This window comes from Micromys minutus (assembly GCF_963924665.1).
Source record: "Micromys minutus genome assembly, chromosome: 2".
Taxonomy (NCBI): Eukaryota; Metazoa; Chordata; class Mammalia; order Rodentia; family Muridae; genus Micromys; species Micromys minutus.
In genome coordinates, this window is record NC_137971.1 from 76556136 (window position 1) to 76576445 (window position 20310).

The window sequence follows — 20310 nt, forward strand, 5'->3', positions numbered from 1 at the left end:
TAAGGAATGAAGGCTTTATTTGTTTGGTTGGTGGACTGATTGAGTAAATCCTCAAATCTCAGAGTTTGTAAAACTATATTTTCTACATTAGCATTTGGGGTTTTGCTAGATTGTTAAACACTTTAATTTCTATGAATATGGTAAGTTATTTAAATAACTTTCCTACTACTTTCTAGTCAACTAAAAGGGTAAAAAAAATTCTGAGATTTTTATCCTTAAAAATGTTTTTGTGGCGTAGACTTGATGAAGAATTGGTGGGAAAACAGATAATCTGAGGAGCAGTTTTTCAATGTACTTGCTGGAGAAGGAAAAGATCAGCCCTTGCCAAGACTGAGGATCACAGAGGCCATAACACAGTTTCTGTAAGCACAGTTTCTGATTGGATGAGGGAGACTACCCTATGTGTTATCAGCTATCAGAGAAATGGCTTAAGACTCTGAGGGAAAAAAAGTCATGAAGATTTTGTAATCATTCTATCTTATTGTGTGACTCAATAGAGGATCAGAAGAAATCCCAACAGATCAAATCACCAACATGTGGGAGGAAGAGGAAGAGGTAAAAATAAAAACATATACCCACTCAAAGCCATCCAGATATAATTTTTTTTCATAACAAACTTAGAACACTTGCATTTGACATAACTATTAATATAATAAATGTGGTTAAATAGAAGAGTGAGGAGTGCAAGCCACTGCCATAATGAATGTTAGTTTGTTAGACATTTCAGAAATAGCTAGAGGAGAGGAGTTAGAATGGATCCAACACAAACAACTGATAAAGGGGTGATGGGTGTGCTGACCACACCTAGCTGACCATTGCGCACTATATTCACTTTCCAGAATGACAAGCTCTGTCCTTGAGCAGGCACAGCTATGATGTGTAAATTTACACATATAGCAATAAAGATGGAGAGCATCTTCTGTCAGATAAAGGGTTTCAAAAATAATTTACATTTCAAAAAACAACCAGAAATCTTATACCCAAAGAACACGCATGTGAACCCGAGCTAGTGTGGAGACACAGTATAAAACAGGGTTTGTAAAATGGAGGAATTGCCTACAGATCCACGTGTCAGGTCCAAGTGGAAACTGACTGAATGTCCAGTGGTAATCTCTTACGAAAAGTGAGTGTGAGGAATTAAAATGCTTGATCAGAGCAGAACAACACACAGAAGGGACTTGACTGGCATACTAAGGTTCTGGGGCCTTGGGACTAAGAGACATGGAATGGGAATAGCTCACATGATAGTAGCTAATCACATATGCATATTCATCTTTAGGGTAGATGGGAAAATAAGTTTAACACATACTGAATGGGGAACAAAATAAAATGAGAGGAACATAGAACAGTATGATAATATCAACCCAACTATATAGATACTTATTAACTCTAGTTGTAGGGCCAAAGTTGTCAGCCTGTAAAATAAATTAATACCAAGATTATAGTATTTATGAATGACATTCTAAATATGACAACCACAGTCTCATCAGTCAGTTTCCAGTTCCTGTGCAGTTCCCAGCCCACAGTCTATTCTGATCATCCCAGCTAAACCACAGCCTGTCCATACACATCTCACCTCCAGGCCTTGCTCAGGTTGCACATCCCATAATCAGTCTATCAAGTTCCCTGAACCCTCACCTACCCACATTTTATCCAGCATTCATACCCAGCCCAGGTTATACATCTTGCCCTGCTCAGTCAGACCAGTTCTGTTATTCTCAACTGCCAGGCTTGGTCACGCTCACAAATTCCCTGTACCAGCCTCATATGATGAATCACCAGGACCCCAGACTACTGTGCCATATTCCATGTCTAGGCCTAGCCCAGCCATCCAGTAATGCTCTGAATCCTCACCCACCACCTGTGCTATGTCCAAGCCTCAGGTGTCCCCTTGACTATTCAGTCTTTGTGTAGAGATAGTTTGTGAAAGCTTAGACTCTCACATCAGGAAAACAAAACAAAACAAAACAAAGAAGTTTATGTGCTCAGGTCTCATTGCAAAAAAAAATAGATAATATGAAAGAATCTCCCCCCCCCAACAAGTCTACCAATCCAATAAATGTCATATTCAATAAGAATTACCTAGATGAACTCCAGGGCACAGAACTAAAAGACAATCATAAACTTCAAAGATTTAAGGAATTTAAAAAAGACATGACTAAACATTTCAATAATCTTAAAGAGAAGAGAAATAAACACATGATCAATACCTAAAAACAAACAAACAAACACACAAAAACCCACAATATATGACTACATAAAATGATGAGAACTACAAGAGTGGAGGAGTGTTCCTCTTTCTCTGCATCCTCACTAGCATCTGCTGTCACCTGAGTTTTTGATCTTGGCCGTTCTGACTGGTGTGAGGTGGAATCAGGGTTGCTTGATTTGCATTTCCCTGATTACTGGAGATGTTGAGCATTTCTTCGGGTGCCTCTCAGCTATTTGATATTCCTAAGTCGAGAAGTTTCTGTGTAGCTCTGTATGCCATTTTTAAATAGGATTCTTTGATTTTCTAGAGTCTAACTTTGTGAGTTCTTTGTATTGGATACTAGCCCTCTATCAAATGTGGGATTAGTGAAGATCTTTTCCCAATCTGTTGGCTACTGTTTCATCCTTCGAAAGTGTGATTGGACTTACAGAAACTTTGCAATTTCATGAGGTCCCATTTATCAATTCTTGAACTTAGAGCACAAGCCACTGGTGTTCTGTTCAGGAAAATTTCCCCTGTGCCTATGTGTTCTAAGCTCTTCCCCACTTTCTGTTTTGTTAGTTTCAGTGTACCTGGTTTTATGTGGAGGATCCATTTGGACTTGAGCTTTGTACAAGGAGACAAAAAGTGATCCATTTTCATTCTTCTGCATACTGACTGACAGTTGAGCCAGCACCATTTGTTGAAGAGGCTGTCCTTTTTTCCATTGAATGCTTTTATCTCTTTTGTCAAAGATCAAGTGACCATAGGTGTGTGGGTTCATTTCTAGATCTTTGATTCTATTCCATTGATGTACCTGCCTGTCTCTGTACCAGTATCACAATTTTTATAGCAATTGATCTGTAATACAGCTTGAGGTCAGAGATAGTGATTCCCACAGAAGTTTTTTTATTGTTGAGGAGTGTTTATGCTATCCTGGGTTTTTTATTATTTCAATAAATTTACAAATTGTTTTTTCTAACTCTATGAAAAATTGAGTTGGAATTTTGATGGGGATTGCATTGAATTTGTAGATCGCCTTAGGTAAGATGGCTATTTTTACAATGTTGATCCTTCCAATCCATGAGCATGGAAGATCTTTCTATCTTTTGAGATCTTCTTCAGTTTCCTTCTTCAGAGAATTGAAGTTCTTGTTGTACAGATCATTCATTTGCTTGGTTAGGGTCACACCAAGTTATTTTATATTCTTTGTGACTACTGTGAAGGGTGTTGATTCTCTAATTACTTTCTCAGCATGTTTGTCGTTTGAGTACAGGAAGGCTACTGATTTGTTTGAGTTAATTTTATATCCAGCCACTTTGCTGAAGATGTTTATCAGCTACAAATGTTTCCTGGTGGAATTTTTGGGGTCACCTAAGTATACTACCATATCATCTGCAAATAGTGATATTTTGACTTCTTCCTTTCCAATTTGTATCCCTTTGACCTCTTTTTGTTGTCTTAATGCTCTGGCTAGTACTTCCAGTGCTATATTGAATAGGTAGGAAACGATTGTACAGCCTTGTCTAGTCCCTGATTTTAGTGGGATTGCTTCAAGTTTCTCACCATTTCCTTTTATGTTGGCTACTGGTTTGCTGTATACTGCTTTTACTATGTTTAAGTATGAGTCTTGACATATACTTTGACATGACCTTTCCAAGACTTTAACATGAAGGGGTGTTGAGTGTTGTTAAATGCTTTCTCAGCTTCTACAGAGATAATCATGTGATTTTTTTCTTTGAGTTTGTTTATATAGTGGACAACATTGATGGATTTCTGTATATTGAACCATCCTTGCATCTCTGGGATAAAGCCTACTTGATCATGGTCAATGATTGTCTTGATGTGTTCTTGGATTAGGTTTGCAAGAATCTTATTGGGTATTTTTGCATTAGTGTTCATGAGGGAAATTGGTCTAAACTTCTCTTTCTTTTTAGGGTCTTTGTGTGATTTAGGAATGAGTGTAATTTGAAGAATGAGTTTGGTAGTATTCCCTTGGTTTCTATTTTGTGGAATAGTTTGGAGAGTATTGGTATTAGGTCTTCTATGAAGGTCTGGTAGAATTCTGCACTAAACCCATCAGGTCCTGGGCTTTTTTTTGGGGGGGGTGGAAGCTTTTTGATGACTGCTTCTATTTCTTTAGGGTTTGTGGAGCTGTTTAGATGGTTTGTCTGATCCTGATTTAACTTTGGTACCTGGTATCTATCTAGAAAATTCTATATTTCCTCTAGATTTTCTAGTTTTGTTAAGTATAAGCTTTTGTAGTAGGATCTGATGATTTCCTAAATTTCCTCAGTTTCTGTTGTTATGTCTATCCTTTAATTTCTGATTTTTGTCAATCTGGATACTCTCTTTGTGCCCTCTGGTTAGTCTGGCTAAGGGTTTATTGATCTTGTTAATTTTCTCAAAGAACCAGCTCTTGGTTTTCTTGATTCTTTGTATAGTTCCTTTTCTTTCTATTTGGTTGATTTCAGCTCTGAGTTTAATTATTTCCTGCCGTCTACTCCTCTTGGGTATATCTGCTTCTTTTTATTCTAGAGCTTTCAGCTGTGCTGTCAAATTAGTGCATACTCTCTCCTGTTTCTTTTTGAAGGCACTCAGCACTATGAATTTTCCTCTTAGTACTGCTTTCATTGTATTCCATAAGTTTGGGTATGTTGTGTCTTCATTTTTATTAAATTCTAAAACAACCACTGTGGAAATCAGTCTGGATGTTCCTCAGAAAATTGGCCATAGTACTACCTGAAGACCCAGCTATTCATTCCTGAGCATATACCCAAAAGTAGCTCTAATATCTAGCTTGGACACATGCTCAACCATGTTTATAGAAGCCTTATTTATAATAGCCAGAAGCTGGAAAAAACACAGATGTCCTTCAACAGAGGAATGAATACAGAAATTGTGGTACATATACACAATGGAATGCTACTCAGCTATTAAAAACAATGAGTTCCTGAAATTCCTAGGCAAAGGGATGGAACTAGAAGCTATCATCCTGAGTGATGTAACCCAGTTACAAAAGAGCACCCATGGTATATGCTCACTTATAAGTGGATACTAGCTCCCAAAATCTCGGAATACCCAAGAAACCATTCACAAAACTTATGAAGCTCAAAAAGAAGGAAGACCAGAATGTGGATGCCTCAGTCCTTCTTAGAAGGGAGGAAAAAACACTCAGGGGAGGAAATACAAGGTCAAATAGAGAGCAGGGATTGAAGAAAATATCTACAGAGACTGCCTCACCTGGAAAACCAGCCCATATGCAGACACTAAACCCAAGGTCTATTGCTGATTCCAAGAAGTGTTTACTGACAGGAACCAGATATGGATGCCTCCTCAGAGGTTCTGCCAGAGTCATATAGATACAGAGGAGGATGCTTGCAGCTAACTATCAGACAGAACATGGGGACCTTAATGAAAGAGCTAGAGAAAGAACTGAAGGAGCTGAAATGTTTACAACCTCATGGGAAGAACAACAGCATCAACCAGCCAAGTCACTGAGATGGAGAGGGAGATTGGGAGAGGGAGCACCTTCATGGAAGCAAGTTGGGGGGGGAGGGGAGTGGGAGGAAATGAAAGGGTATAACATTTGAAATGTAAACACAAAATATTCAATAAAATTGAAAAAAATAAAAGAAAATAAGAGAAAACTGAATCCAGTAAATAGATAAGATTATGAAAAGCTGAAGTGAAAATGGAATTGAAAACCTCAGTTGCAAAAGTCAAGTAGAAGGGACAAAGTAATGGTGGTGGGAAGAAGATTAACATGTCTAGAAGATAAAGATATTCACCAAGTTTATAAGAAAAAGTCCTCAAATCATGGAAAGAGATACCCACAGGGATACAAGAAGCGTACATAACACTAAATAGACAGGATACCAAATACCCATGGCACATTACAGTTCGGTCCCTATACAGAGAAATGAATTTTTAACTTTGACTATGGAAGCTCACGTACCCTTTAAAGGAAACATGAGTGTGGCTGTGAAGAAAGCACCACATTAGGAAAAGCAAAAGGAAGTTACAAATGTAAACAGACCAATTTCTTCTCTCTCCTGCTCTTGCTTATTGAAGACTATGTATTCAAAATCTATATGATATCTCTTTTATTACCTGTGATCTTCAAAGCAAAGGGATTACACTTACACAAGTACATGCACACAGAGGTGCACAGACACACATACATGCAAAAAATTGATTACCCATGACATAATTTAAAATTTCTTAGAGAAAGACTTTGAAAGCTGAGTACAAGTAATTTTTTTTTTCGTATAACCCAGAATTCTAACAAAAGGGGGCATGGAAAAGGAGTGGAAAGAGGAAATTAGCTATGGTGTTTGTAGTATACAACTAGTCTGTCGTGACACATCCTTCCATACAGAACAAAGCTTTGAGGGCAGTACATATTGCTGGCCAAGTATGTCAGAAGTTATCTGTCTTAGCAGAAAACATTTTAGTTAAAATGAATATAAGGAAAAGATTTTTTTTAATTTGAGAAATATTCCACAATAGGTTTTTCTGACTTGATTAGTAAAAATATTTTTATATTTTCTGGAAAAAAAAGTAAACTTTAGTAAATGTTAGACAAGTAGCAAATGTCCATGATGTATGACAGGCAAGCCCTTAAGATAATACATGTAACTCACCAGCAGCAGGACACAGGCAACGAAGTAGATGATGAGATCCCACAGCAGAGCAGCGAGCCAAAAATTCAAGGTGTAGACACCACTCACAAACTGGATGTGCTTTGCTTTACTCACTCTTTCCGTCACTGTCATAAGGCAAAAGCCACTGGTGAAAATACTCATCCCAAAAAGCAAGTTAAAGACTATCTGGATTCCTGATGCGCTTCTATAAAAGAAGGAATGAAGAACTCACAATGGTGTAGAGACAACACTAACTGCTAACAGCAGTTTGTGACAAACGCAGCGAGACAGGAAGAGGGGAATCTATGTAAAGTGTCCCATTTAACAGAAACATACGTTTCGTCAGATTTTCCTGGGGTGACACGTTGAGGCTGAGGCTTGTTGGAGACAGTAATGGTGGCATCAGGGCCAGAGAGATACTTAAAAATAATGTTGTCTAATATCGACAAAGACAGTGGTGATGCATGGTATGCCTCATTGTTAAACCAAAAGGTGAATATCTTTTGTTTTCCGGTAGCGTGGAGGGAAAAGGCGACGATGCATGAGTAAATACAGTCTTTATTTGCCAGCAAGTACTTCTGCACATCATCTGGAAGGGGGGACACAAGAGTGTTCATGTTTTCAGTTGTAATAAAGAACACTGGATACATGCTTTAAAGAGAAATAACACAATTGTTTTACTCATCTGATTTATTTTCACTCTCGGATGCTTCAGAGAAGTCTCAGTGTGTCTTGGCTATTTACCCCAAGAACCCTATCATTTAGCCATACAGATTTTTATGATTTCTAGCTCAATTTCTCTAAAGGAAAAAAAAACAGGCTAGTGATATTAACACTCTCAAATTTCTTTCTCACTTTCAAAACCTTCTATTTCTACACACACAAAAAAAAAATGTTTGTAAGAACTCCTACTTCTAGCTTTTACAAATTAACTCAAGGAAAATCAAACCATCACTCATAGAATATGAAGAGTAAATACAATAATAAAATAAGTCTACATGAAAAGACAGTTACTTGGAATTATTAAGATTTAAGAGGAGGAAAGAAATGAAGTTAAGTTCAACAATCTCTACTACTCTTCCTGTCCTATCTTTGTAGAAAGATAAAGGAGAACGGATCAGAATGGCAAGACTTATAACAAATGGTTAAACGAAAAGCTATAAACGTTTAAGAAAGTAAAGAAATAGCATGGATCCAAGAAGACACAAATTAAGAATTACAAATCTACCCTAACAGACCCAAAATAACTAAGTGGAGTGTTGTGGATAGCCCTGGAGCTGTTCGTATTTTGATGCTAATTCTGCTTCCTCAAGAGGATCTGCCAGGGATGTGGAGGGAAGTACTCAGGTGACTTCCTGAGAACCTTCCCCTAATGAATAAAGATTTCAGGGGACCAATCACTGGATGAGGAGTAGGCGGAACTTCTGGGTTGGAGGGGTAGAAGAAGCAGGGAAAGGACTTGCTTGAGGATGGTGGATGGCTTATGGGCATGGGGTCTAAAAAATTCATAGGGAAGCCCCCCTCCCCACTCCACCCTCCCACCCCCGCTCAGGTGGCAGATCTGTTGGGATCAGCTACCTGAGGATTTAACTTACAATTAGGACGCTAACTGTCCTCAGTGATCTAGTTAGTTGTTGATTCTAAACTAAGTCTGTGTGGTGTATTCCTTCATACTGTGACTCAACTGAATTCCAGAAAAAGTTAAGGTGGCGGTGGTGGGGCCAGCCACGGGGATGTGTGGCGCTGCGACCTGCCACGGGAATTTAGCAAGTCTGGTGGAGAGATTTCAGAACAATGTCTGCCAAGATGAGACCAGGCCAGGCCTCCCAATGACCTGGGGTGATAATTTAGATTTTTGGAGGCCACGGGGGCAGTGAGACTAGCAGGGCCAGAGAGTAGAGGGAGTTAGTGTGGCATGGTGCGGGTTTTTTTTGGGGGGGGTGTTTGTTTGTTTTTGTTTTTATTTAACGCAACAGAAAATTTCCTACAAATAAACTTTATATTTATATCAGATTTGTAAAACTTTGCTTGAGGCTCTTAGTTATGGCTCCCAAAACTAATAACAAGTTTTAGATTCTTTATTTATAGAAAACAAAGGGGAGAAGAAAAAGGAGGGGGGATCATTAGCCAGAATTATCTGGACAGAAGTGAAAGACAAAAATACTAAACTTAGAAATGAAAATAAGACATTTCAACAGATACAAATAAATTCAGAAAATCAAATGGACTTAGCTTAAAAGCTCATGTTCTACTCAAAATTTGGCGGGGGGTGGGTGTCAGGTACATAAAACCTGCCAAAGTTAAATCAAGATGAAATATACACTTTAAACATATTTATAACCAATAATGAGACTGACAAAGTAATTAAAACTCCTTTATGTGAAAAAAAAGATCAAAGCCATGTCAATTTACTACAGAACACTATCGCACCTCCAGAGAGCTACTACCAAAACTACTCAAACTATTTCATCAAATAAAAAAGAAAATAATGCTTGCAAACTTTTTTTTTGAATCCACTGTTACCTTGACAGGAAAGCCAAATAAAGACACAACAAAAAGAAATAAAATTATATCTATAGATCAAGCTTTCTGATAAACATAGTTGTGAAGATTCTCAACAAAATACTGCCAAGCTGGATTCAAGACTGCATAGGAAAGATCATTCATCATAATCAACTTAGCTTGGTCTATACATACATAATCAAATTCAACACAGACACAACTACAGAAATTATGATTGTATAAATAGATGTGGAAAAGAAATCTTACAAAATCCAACACAATTTCATAAATCATGGAAGTGGGTGAAAGAAGGACACTAAATGTAAGAGGGGTATATGTAACAACATGTAGCCAATATATAGAACAACATGTAGCCAATACATGTAACATGTAGTCAATATATGTAACAACATGTAGCCAATAGAGTGCTAGGCAGAGAAAACCTCTAAGAATTCTCATTAAGGTCAGGAGTAAAAAGGCTGGCTACTTTCTCCATTTCTAGTCAGTACAGAGCTTTAAGTTTTAGCTAGAAGATAAGAAAAACAAATAAAACAAATAAAAATTGGAAAAAAGTCAAAGTATCCCTATTTGAGGATGAAATGATTCTATATATTTGAAGTTGTAAGGAGTCTACCAAATATTTATGAGCTAATAAATGCGTCAAAGTGGTAAAATAGAAAATAAATATTATTATTCTTTCTATATGTCAATGACAAAAAACAAACAAACAAACAAACAACAACAACAAAAACCCTGAAAAGATATTACAGAGTCTCATTCACAGTAGTCATGTAAAAAAAAAAAAAAAAAAAAAAAAAACCACAACTGAACAAACAAACAAAAACATAGGAATAAACCTAACCAAGAAAATGAAAGATCTCTACAATTCCAACTCTAAGACAATGAAGAAATAAACAAAACATTAGAACATGGGAAGATCCGAAAATCTCCCATATTCATGAATCAGAAGAATTAATATTGTGAAAATGGACAATCTACCAAAAGCAATCTACAGTCTCAATGTAATCCGAATAAAAATTCCAGGTTCAATCTTCACAGATATGAAATAAAAATCTTTCTACAGAAACACAAAAGACCAGGGGTAACTAAAGCAATATTGAACAAAAAGAACATTGTGATAAGTATCACCACACCTGATTTTAAATTATACTACAGAAACATAGTAGTAAAAACAGCATAGTACTTAAAAAAAATTAGATACATACATCAATAGAATGGAATAGAAGACCCAGATAACAGTTCCCACACTATGCTTACATGAGTTTTGACAAAGAAGCTAAAATTATATACTAAAGAAAAAGCAGCATGTTCAGCAAATGTTATGGGAATTCTGGGTGTCAACTACAGGAAAAGGAAATGATATGCTTATCTTTCACCTTGCACAAAATTTAATTCTAAATGAACTAAGGACCTCATAAATTCCAATTCTCCAAAAATGCTAGAGAATAAAGCAACAGGTGCTTTGAACATACTGACACAGGTGGAGGCGTTCTACAGTGGACTCTGGGAGCACAGGAGATAAGACTATTGATCAAAAAGTAGGATTGCATGAAACCAAAGGGCTCAAGGAAACTAAAACAAGATGATCACCCACGGAGTTGAAGAAAAACTGTTTCAAGTGTATATTTGACAGAGGATTGGTGTCTTGGATACACACAAATGTTCCTAGCTAAAACCAGTAGGGTACTCTCTTTCTCTCCATTTCTCAATCTCTCCCTCCCCCCTCTGTCCTCTCCCCCTCTCCTCCTTTTCCCTAGCTGTGGATCAGATAGGAAGTTGTAGACATATAGGTAGGTCTCTTGGGACACTGATAGTTTGCAGCTTCTGCAGGGGCCTATGAAGGCTAAGGAGGATGGGACAGGATACTCTTCGTCCGGCCTTTGAGGTGTGTGACTTTGGACCGGGCTTGAAGCCCACACAGATCTCTGCTCAGAGATGGGAGTAGCTTCTGCTGCTTCTGCTGTTGGGTCCGGGTTGTCCCCCCCCCCCCGTTTTCTACCGCTGCCTCAAGGCACAGGGCCAGACTGAACCAAGCAAGGGAGAGGCTCCGGTGTGGGGTGCAAGAAGCTTCGGGAGAGGAAATCTCTTCCTAAATGGAAGTGTTAACGGCTCTTAAAAGCTCTCAGATGATGGGATGATTCTTGTACATCTTTACACTTGAGCAAACCCCCCATATAAATACAGTTTTTGAAATGGTTCGGAGTCTGAAAACCAGTACTTCCTATTGGTTTGGCCTGAGGGTTTGGGAAGACCTTGTCTACATATTTGGAGGTGGTCCTGCTTCTTCCTGAATCTTACATGACCTGTGGTCACATCTTACCTGAGGAGGGGGGACTTGGGGTGTGGCTAAGCCTACCTCACCTGATGAGGAGGATCTTGAAATATGGCCCACAGCACTTTACTGAGGTACTGTGATGTGGGTTGCATGAAGGGCCTTGTTTTTGGGGTTTTTGTTTTGTTTTGTTTAGTTTTTTTCCAGAAAACTAGGAAGTACCTACTGTCTCACTTTACATTCCCAGGGCTTCACTTATTTCAACCGAAAACCAGGGTACTCTTCACTGCTCACCTGCCCCACATCTGATCAGTTTTAAACTATGAAAGTCTCTAATATTTTCTTTCCTCGGGGCTAACGGGAGCTGGGTAAGACTGCCATTGCTGGCACCAGGCAAGGAGGAAGGAGCAGCACTCTCGGGAATACAGGCAGAGGCTGCTCTTGGAGCAAAGCTGGGATTTAAAAAAAGTGTTAGCTAACCATGGAGGCTGACTGGAAAGCTCACGAGTGGTTGCTAATCCCAGAGCCTAGGTGCATTTTTAAAATTACACAGGACAGAAAACTATGAGAAATGATCAGTACTTAACAAAGTGGGAAAATACAAAGTTGGCCCTGAACAAAACGAAGCAACACTGTAACCTTCTTAAATGCCAGTTGCAAACACACCCAAAAAGAGAACTGGGGAACAATCCCCTCACAACTGCCTGCAGAATAGCATCTCATTAAATTAACCAAAGAAATGGAAGACCTATACAAGGGACACCACTGGATAAAATACACCTGCCTTCCTTATCCCTTGCGGCTATGATAAAGAGCCTGAGAAAAGTAACCTAGGGGAATGGGTTTATTCTGGCTCTGGGTTCGAGGGCAGTCCACTACAGAGGGGAGAGCAAAGTGGACACAGCTGGTGACGTTACAATCAAGCAGGAGGTTGGGGAGTGCTGCTGCTAGGTTACCCACCTCCTTTTAATGCACTTGAGCAAAGGCCCACACTCAGGAAATGCTGTCAAAAGCTTTTAGAATGACTCTGTACCTCTATTAACTTAACACGACCCCTCAGGTGCATGCATAGAGGCTAAATAATCTCTCCCAGGTTTGCCTGGGTGCTTGTCTCGGAAGTGATTTCAGGTCCTTCTCCAGTGAAAATCAATATTAACTATCCCCTGTTCATGGGTTAAAACAACCAATGTTGTGAAAAATGCCCTTTTACCAAAGCAATCAAGAGATTCCCAGAAGTTCTCACCCAATTTTTTTTTATGTCACTCTTCAGAGAAACATACAGCAAATCATTTGGAAACCTCAGAAAGTCAAAGCAATATTAAACAAAAAGAAAAAAATAATAATCTGGAGATATCAGTCACAGCTGATTTCAAGGTGCGACACAGAACTATAGTAACAAAAATAAAAGCATGGTACTGACACAAACACGCAGATCAGTGTCATACAAGTTCTATATATAAAAACACAAACTTGCAGATCGACACCAGTTCTACATATAAACCCATGCAGCTTCGGCCATCCGACTTTCACAAAAGTCCTCCAAACAGTAATTAGAAGAAAGCCTCCTTAACAAATGGTGTTAGAGAAACGGCATAGCTACGTGTGTGAGAAGGAAAATAAATCCTTATTTTCACCCTGCATAAAAATTAACTCTAAAGTTAACATAAGACTTAAAATGCTGAAACTGGTACAGGAAAGAAGAGGAGAAAAACACTTCAAGGTATGGGCATGGGTGACAATTTCCTGACTAGGACTGCAGCTGCTCAGAATACAGAGTCAGGGCTTGATGGGCAGGATCTTGGAGAACTAGTAAACTTCTGAGCTGCAAAGGGGGTGTTGACTGAGCAGAGACACCATCTACAGAACGGGAGAACATCTCTGCCAACTATCCAGCAGGCAAATAAATAATACCTAAATTACACAAAAAATAATACCAAAAACCGAACACCAAGCAAACAAACAACTTGGTATTAGCCTATTCCTTTATTAGCTCTAACAAAGTGTGTGCATGTGGTGTTTACTGTTCCTGGGTTTCTACATATAAGATCATGTCTGGACAGAGATAATTTTACTTCTCTATCCTCCAACTGGGTGTCTTTCTATTTCCATTTCTTGCTTAAATGTCTGTGTAGTACTTACAGCTTTATATGATTAGAATTAGGAAGACCTGTCATCTCTATCATATTCCTAATGTTAGGAGAGGCTTCCAGTCTTTCTCATTATGGAAGGGGTTTAACTCCAAGAATGAAGTCCTGTTTGACTGTGGAGTGTAATTCTATTAGATGTGCCTCTGAGTTGTTTGCTAGTATTTTATTAGGAATTTTTGTGCCACTACCCATCGGGGATATTAGTCCATAATTTTCTTTCCTTATAACATCTTTGCCTGGCTTTGGTATTGAAGAAATTCTGACCTCATATATTATTCCTTCATTTTCAAATGTTTTGGGATATTTTCCCCCTTGTAGAGGCTGATAAAGATATCTGGTTTTGGATTGCCTTTTAATGGGCAGACTTTTGTTGCAGGCTTAATCTTCTTATCAGTCACAAATCTACTAAGCCTTTATATTTTTTATGGATGGATCTTAGTAGCATGTGAATTACTGCAATTATGCTTACTTTAGTCAGGATGCCTTACTTTGCTATACGGGTTACTATAGAACCTCTTTGTAATCTTTATTTCTATGAAATGAGACCCAATGCCCTTTCTCTAACGTTTCATTGAGCTATTGAGCCTTCTTCTTTTCCTTTCAACATATCTAGAAATGTCCCAAATTGGGTCTTTTCTAAGAAGCAGGTTCTGGGTTTGTGGTTCTTTTCCTGTTCTGTTTCTCTTTTGCTCAATCTCTATTTCTCTTTCTTCCCCTTGATAACAGAGGCTCATTGTATTTGTCTGGTTACTTAAAATGTAAGGTTAGGAAAAAAATGTTTTTAAATGTGAGGTTAGGTTTTATCGATAAGTTTTTTTCTCTCAATTAAATATTTTTCTCATAGTATTTTTTTCAATGTATCTGATAATTTTTATGTGTTATTATTTTTATTTTTATTTGTATCTTTTATTTCCCTTCTAAATTTGTTGGCCCAATAGTCCCTTAAGAGTATGTTATTCATACTATATGCATGAAGCTTGTGACTTTTTTGCTGGTACTGATTTCCGGTTTTATTCTATTAAGATCTTAAAGGATATTTTAGTAGTTGAAATTTTTAATTGTATTAAGACTTATTTTGAACCATATTATATATAATACATATCTTGACTAATGATCTTTGCATACTTAACAAAAATACAAATTATACTATACTTAACTGGACAGTTTCAGTAGGTACGGTAGGCCCGTGTGATCTACAGTGTTGGTTAAATACACCACATAGTGTTGAAATGCCATTGATAGGTTCGCTGTTGAAAATAAAGTTTTTAAGTCTCCCACTATTACTGTGGAGTCATTTATTTTTTTCCTCATTCTATGTTTAGTTTACATATTCAGAAACTCGGATCTTTTGATGAAACAGCTGCTCTCTCGCTTTTGTGAATTGCATCTATGCAGTAAAATATTCTCTAATATTAGAAGAGTATGTGGCTAGATGTCCCTTTTCCTGTTTCCTGAGATGCGCCTGCTTCTAAACGTCTTAACTTCCCTAAACATCTCATCTTTGTTCCTCACAAGGAAGATGACCCTCCCCCCTTTAGAGTACCCCCACTGCCATTAATAATTGTAATGGCTTTGAAGGGTGGAAGAAAAGGCAGGGAAGGAGAGGAAAGGAGAGGACAGAAGAGGAACAAAGAGCTCAACATTCCAGCTGAGACCTTCCTTTCAAATTGGTGTAAGCAGGTCTTCATCTGTAGGCACTATTTCTCTTTTTGTAAGAGACTTACCTTGCACTTCATGAAGTTTTTGGGTTTTAGCCTTCAACGTGATCTCAAGATTCTTGGTGAGAATCTGAATCAAGTGAGGATCTCCAGAAATGGAGAAAGGGACGGTGGTCTCGCCGTACTGCTCCAAGTCCATCACCCTGGCAGGCTCTTCAGGTACTGAGAAGCTTGTTCCTTTCATCAGAAGATACATGAGACCCAGAAGTGCCAGCAACTGCAACAGCAGCAGCTTCCAGTTGCGCCAAGAGAACATTACCCTTTTGATGAACATGGCTCGGAACTGCTGGATGTAAAGAGGCCACTGCAAGAGGAGAGAAGACAGCATCACAGTGGTCGCATGCCTTGAAGGAAGCTGCCGGCACAAATGTCTTCAGCCATGCGCTGAAGGAAGGAAGAGCTCAGCTGGCATACCAGGTACAGAAGGAAGAGCTCAGCTGGCATACCAGGTTCAGTGTGTTCTCTGAGGGCATTAAAGCTGGTACCTAACGTCAGTGTTATGGAAGTCCCTGATAGGGAATCGTCATTGACATGTTCAGTATGACTCTTTGCAGAACACCACACCCATTCTCTGATATTAAATACCATCTATCAACATTACAGTTGAGATTAATTTCTAAGGCGCTTTCTCAGTGCTCTACAGGCTTAGGGGAATGTCAGGGGAACAGAAGAATTTAGTTTAAAATTGCAATGCATCTGATATTTTCATGTAACCTATTTGGAAGTGTACATGAATATACAATTTTATCTATTTTTTTCAGAGTTTGGGGGGGGTTGTAGTTGACTGTGGGTTTGTTTTCCAGTTAAACAAAGAACCCCTTCGCTGTAAACACAGAGGTGTCTGAGAGTCAAAGGAGTGAATAGTAGGCATATTGCAATTTTAAAATACATTTATTTTGTTCTTCCAACACTTCCATGCTTCGAAGTAGGAAAACATCCCCAATCAACCAGTATGCCTTAATAAAAGGAACCACGCTGGTGCTATCTTTAACTCTAAAGTAGATAAATTTGGAGGGAAAAACCCATTCCCTCCCATCATGCTCATGACAGGAAGAAGACAGCTTCTGCTTGTAGGAGATTGGTTCCCACAGTTTGTCTCACATGGGGCACACTGGAATATGCTCAGCCCTCTGAAATAGCCTCCTCTGCGTTAGCTCAGCCTGACCAAAGACAGCCTTCCAGTAAATGACAGTGGTAAATCACAATTTTAACCCACATTCTAGACACTCCTGTCCAGTGCTCTGCTTCACAGGCTCCCAAGTCCCATGGGAAAGTGTAAGACGTGCTTCCAAGAGACTTGGACATACATACCCAAAGATATATATGGTCAAAGAGTCTGCTGTACACATAAGCAAAAGTTTGTACAGAAGATAAAAAGAACAACACAAATCTTAGACTATGAGGTAGCAGCCCCAGGCTGACAAGGGATTCTGTGACTCAGCCACACCCAGATTGAAATGTCCTCTGTGCATGTGATTAGTGACTGTAATCATTTGTACCAGAACTCTTCTTCAGCTCAGAAAGAACTGACAGTTCTGAAAACTAAAATAAACTCTATGAGGGAGACCAAGTGTGAAAGTAAAATCTGGGCTGGTAACAATGACGTAATGGATAAACATGCACACGGCAAAACCAGAGGACCTGAACTGGATCTCCAGAACCCACATGATGGGTGGAAGGGGAGAATTTACTTTTCAAGGCGGTTCTCTGATCTCCATATATGAATGCACGTATGTATGTATTTACACATACCACATAATAAGAAAGTAATTGTAATCAAGCAATTAAAATAGACCTGTTTTTTTTTTTTCTTTCACCATTTCACAACTGAGTTAGAAAATTAAGTGAAATTCTTTACAAACGTTTCCCTGGGTGAAGGGGCTTGCTCTAAGGACCTCGAAACTCTTCCAAATTAAGCTGATAAACTGAAGCGTCTCCTTTCACTCTCTCCAAATATACTAGCATTATATTCTTAGGAGAGGTGCTCACCCCGACATTGAATGAAAAACCAGAGTGTCTTCTTGAGTAATCTGATGGGTCAAAATTTCTGGGCACATTCATGTTCTGGTTGTCTTCACTTGGTCTTCGGTTCGCTGCAGAAGCTGGTTGAGCAATCTCAGGGTTCAACTTCAGATCCTCCAGATTACTGACCCTACACAAAGAGAGAAAAGGGAGAGGGATTGTCTTATATATGTGAGATATATATGTTAAAAATAACTTTTAATGACAACATTAGTTCCTTAACTCCTGTCCTTCAAATTTTTTCATGCATAGAGAAATTTTAATGGATTTTATGTACAACGCTATCACTAGTGATAGGAAACATGCTTTGCGTGTGGGTGTGGGGAAACTGAATCCCAATGGTCAAGACATTGCCCAGTGTGCCTGAGGCCAGGAGGTTTGATCCCCGACATCCCGAAATGTCTGGTGCTCTAGATTGAATGCAAGGCTTTGTGTGTGTGAGAAAAGCACATAGCCATCAACCTACAGCCCCAGCCCCAAGGCCAAAATAATCTAAACATGAATAAAGTTCCAAGACAAACATATCTCTTGTTTTTAAGATAAAATGGTTATTAAATGTCCTATATTTTACAGAGTTATAGTGGTAATTACGATTTTATTTATATAATATTTCTAATTCTATAGAAGTATAATATGTTTTTTTTTAATTTCCTACACTACATAAATATACAGATTACTTTACAAAGCAAATGAATATATGGTTAATTTGTTCTCCTTGGTTCATGATTCTACATGAGGTGTGTGTGTGTACATACACACACGTGCGTGAATATGACGGAGAAATGCTATACAGAAAAGTAGAAACCACAGTGTAAGACGATGTTATGGACGTTTGGGGCAATCTGGTGCTTTAGAAGCTGCCTCCATGTGACATAATGAACAAGAAGATCTGTGAGAACAAAGACCAGTCCGAAAACAGAATGCTGGAAACCAGAGCACACGTGAGGTCACCTGACATAGGTTCAGGGCCCAGGCTTTCATTTCCAATGTTCCAAGGTTGCCTTTTGTGTAGTCTGGGATAGAATGAGAATTGCTTTCAAAGTGAAGTGTAGCTGTGGGGAGTTGGGAGGGTTTCTCGGACCTCATTTGTGCATTATTACCTGAAGAAAACCTCGTCCATGGTAGTCATGGAGACACCAAAGCCAGAGATGCCCAGCTCTTCTTGTCTTCCTTCTAGGTCTGTGAAAAGTTCTGCAAACCTGAAAGATAATGGAGATAGTTTCTGCACAAACATACATGAACATATCTGTTCTTGACTGTTTTCTCTGAGCCGTGTAATTCATGCGTCATGGACATTCTTGTGATATTGGTGGTTCCCACAGACCCCAACGTCCTGACAGAGCACAAATGTGGGACACCAGCAGAAAGACACACTAGCAAGTTGCTACAGAAAACTGCTTCCTGGTTTTCTAATAAAAATCATTGTTAACTTTCTGCATATATTGGTTTTCTGTTTTCCCTGCTAGTTTAGATGTAATTTACTTACTACGTAGTTCCTGTGAAAGAAACGCAAGCAAACAGGATCAATACTTTAAAATTAGTAAGTATAAGACACTCAAAGGAGAAAAATAAACAAAATTAAACACATTAGTTAGAGACTGGGTGGAAACCGTTCATCCCCAAACCAGAAGAGTCTTGAGCTTGAGCCATCCTGAGCACATGTCAGTGATGGAGTGTAAATTCCCAGTTAGTAGGAGCACTAGACTTCACTGATCCCTAGCACAGAATGGGTCTATAAATCTGATGTATTATATAATTCTAGTTTTTTTCTCCAAAATTAGTATGTGAGGTAATGTATTTAGTAATTACTGGCTTTGATCACTTCATAGCAATCACCTATCTATTAAGGCATCACAATGCACTATATGTGTATATACATACATACTAATATATATTCAAATCAAGAGAACATTTAAAAACCCCTTTATGCAACAAAATAAATCCACTTGTCTATACTCACCAAGAAAAAAAAATGTGTATCAATATAGTGCTCTGTCTTATCAACAATCAATGCCAGTTTTCAATATACTTTGACATGAAGCTCTTAGGGATGCTACATTTTGTGGCATTCTTCAGTACAATTACCGAAATCTTAGAAAGCAAATGCTCTGACTATAGTGTCTCAAAAGACAAGGGGCAAGGATCTGTTCGCCAAGCCTGAAGAAACATGGCAAGGGTATAGTGGTTTCTGGTGACCCAACGCCATTATGTAGCATGTCTGGATCCTTGCCTCTGTGTGTGCTCCTTGGGCAGGATAAATGACAGCTCAGCTGCAACATTGGTCTCCATCTCTGCAGTCGGTATGTAGTCTTTAATCAGCTGGGAGATTTTTTCATCCTCACTGTCAGGAGTCTTCACTATGACTAGGTGATACCCCACACCTGAAAAGATTCATAGAGAAGGTCAAATGAAGCCACTCAATATTCCTAGCTAAAGCCAGCCAAAGCCAGCTAAAACCTGTTTAATCTCCACTGTTCAGGTCTGTTAGCTGCATGTGATAAGGTGCTTCCACGTCCCGTAATAAAAAGACACACATGCACGCTGTATTGTCAAACAGTTTCGCATGTCACTAAGCACTTAGCAGACAGGACCAGTAATGCTTAGCTTATTCTGAGTAACCCCCTGTTCCCAGGCTCTGATACTGCTGGTGGAGTACAAGGTTGAAACCAAAAGGAACTAACTTAACTCACATGGCCTGAGCCCACATATCCAGAGAGGGCAGAGAAGAGGGGCTGGTAATTGGAGAGGCAGTGATAGACTGAGTCCACTTGACCAGGATGGCAAGTCAGCT

The 20310-nt window shown here is 38.8% G+C and overlaps 1 protein-coding gene across 1 annotated transcript in view; it reads right to left on the minus strand.

The window, feature by feature from the left end:
• Nucleotides 1-20310, minus strand: part of LOC308417670 (phospholipid-transporting ATPase ABCA3-like) — a gene marked incomplete at both ends in the record, with an annotated part of 96820 nt that overhangs the window by 38368 nt on the left and 38142 nt on the right. The window contains 6 exons of the mRNA XM_080913009.1: nt 6838-7042; nt 7174-7426; nt 15504-15801; nt 17487-17649; nt 18620-18718; nt 19750-19900. Of these exons, the coding sequence (XP_080769135.1) occupies nt 6838-7042; nt 7174-7426; nt 15504-15801; nt 17487-17649; nt 18620-18718; nt 19750-19900 (1169 nt within the window). The remainder of the gene's footprint in view (nt 1-6837; nt 7043-7173; nt 7427-15503; nt 15802-17486; nt 17650-18619; nt 18719-19749; nt 19901-20310) is intronic.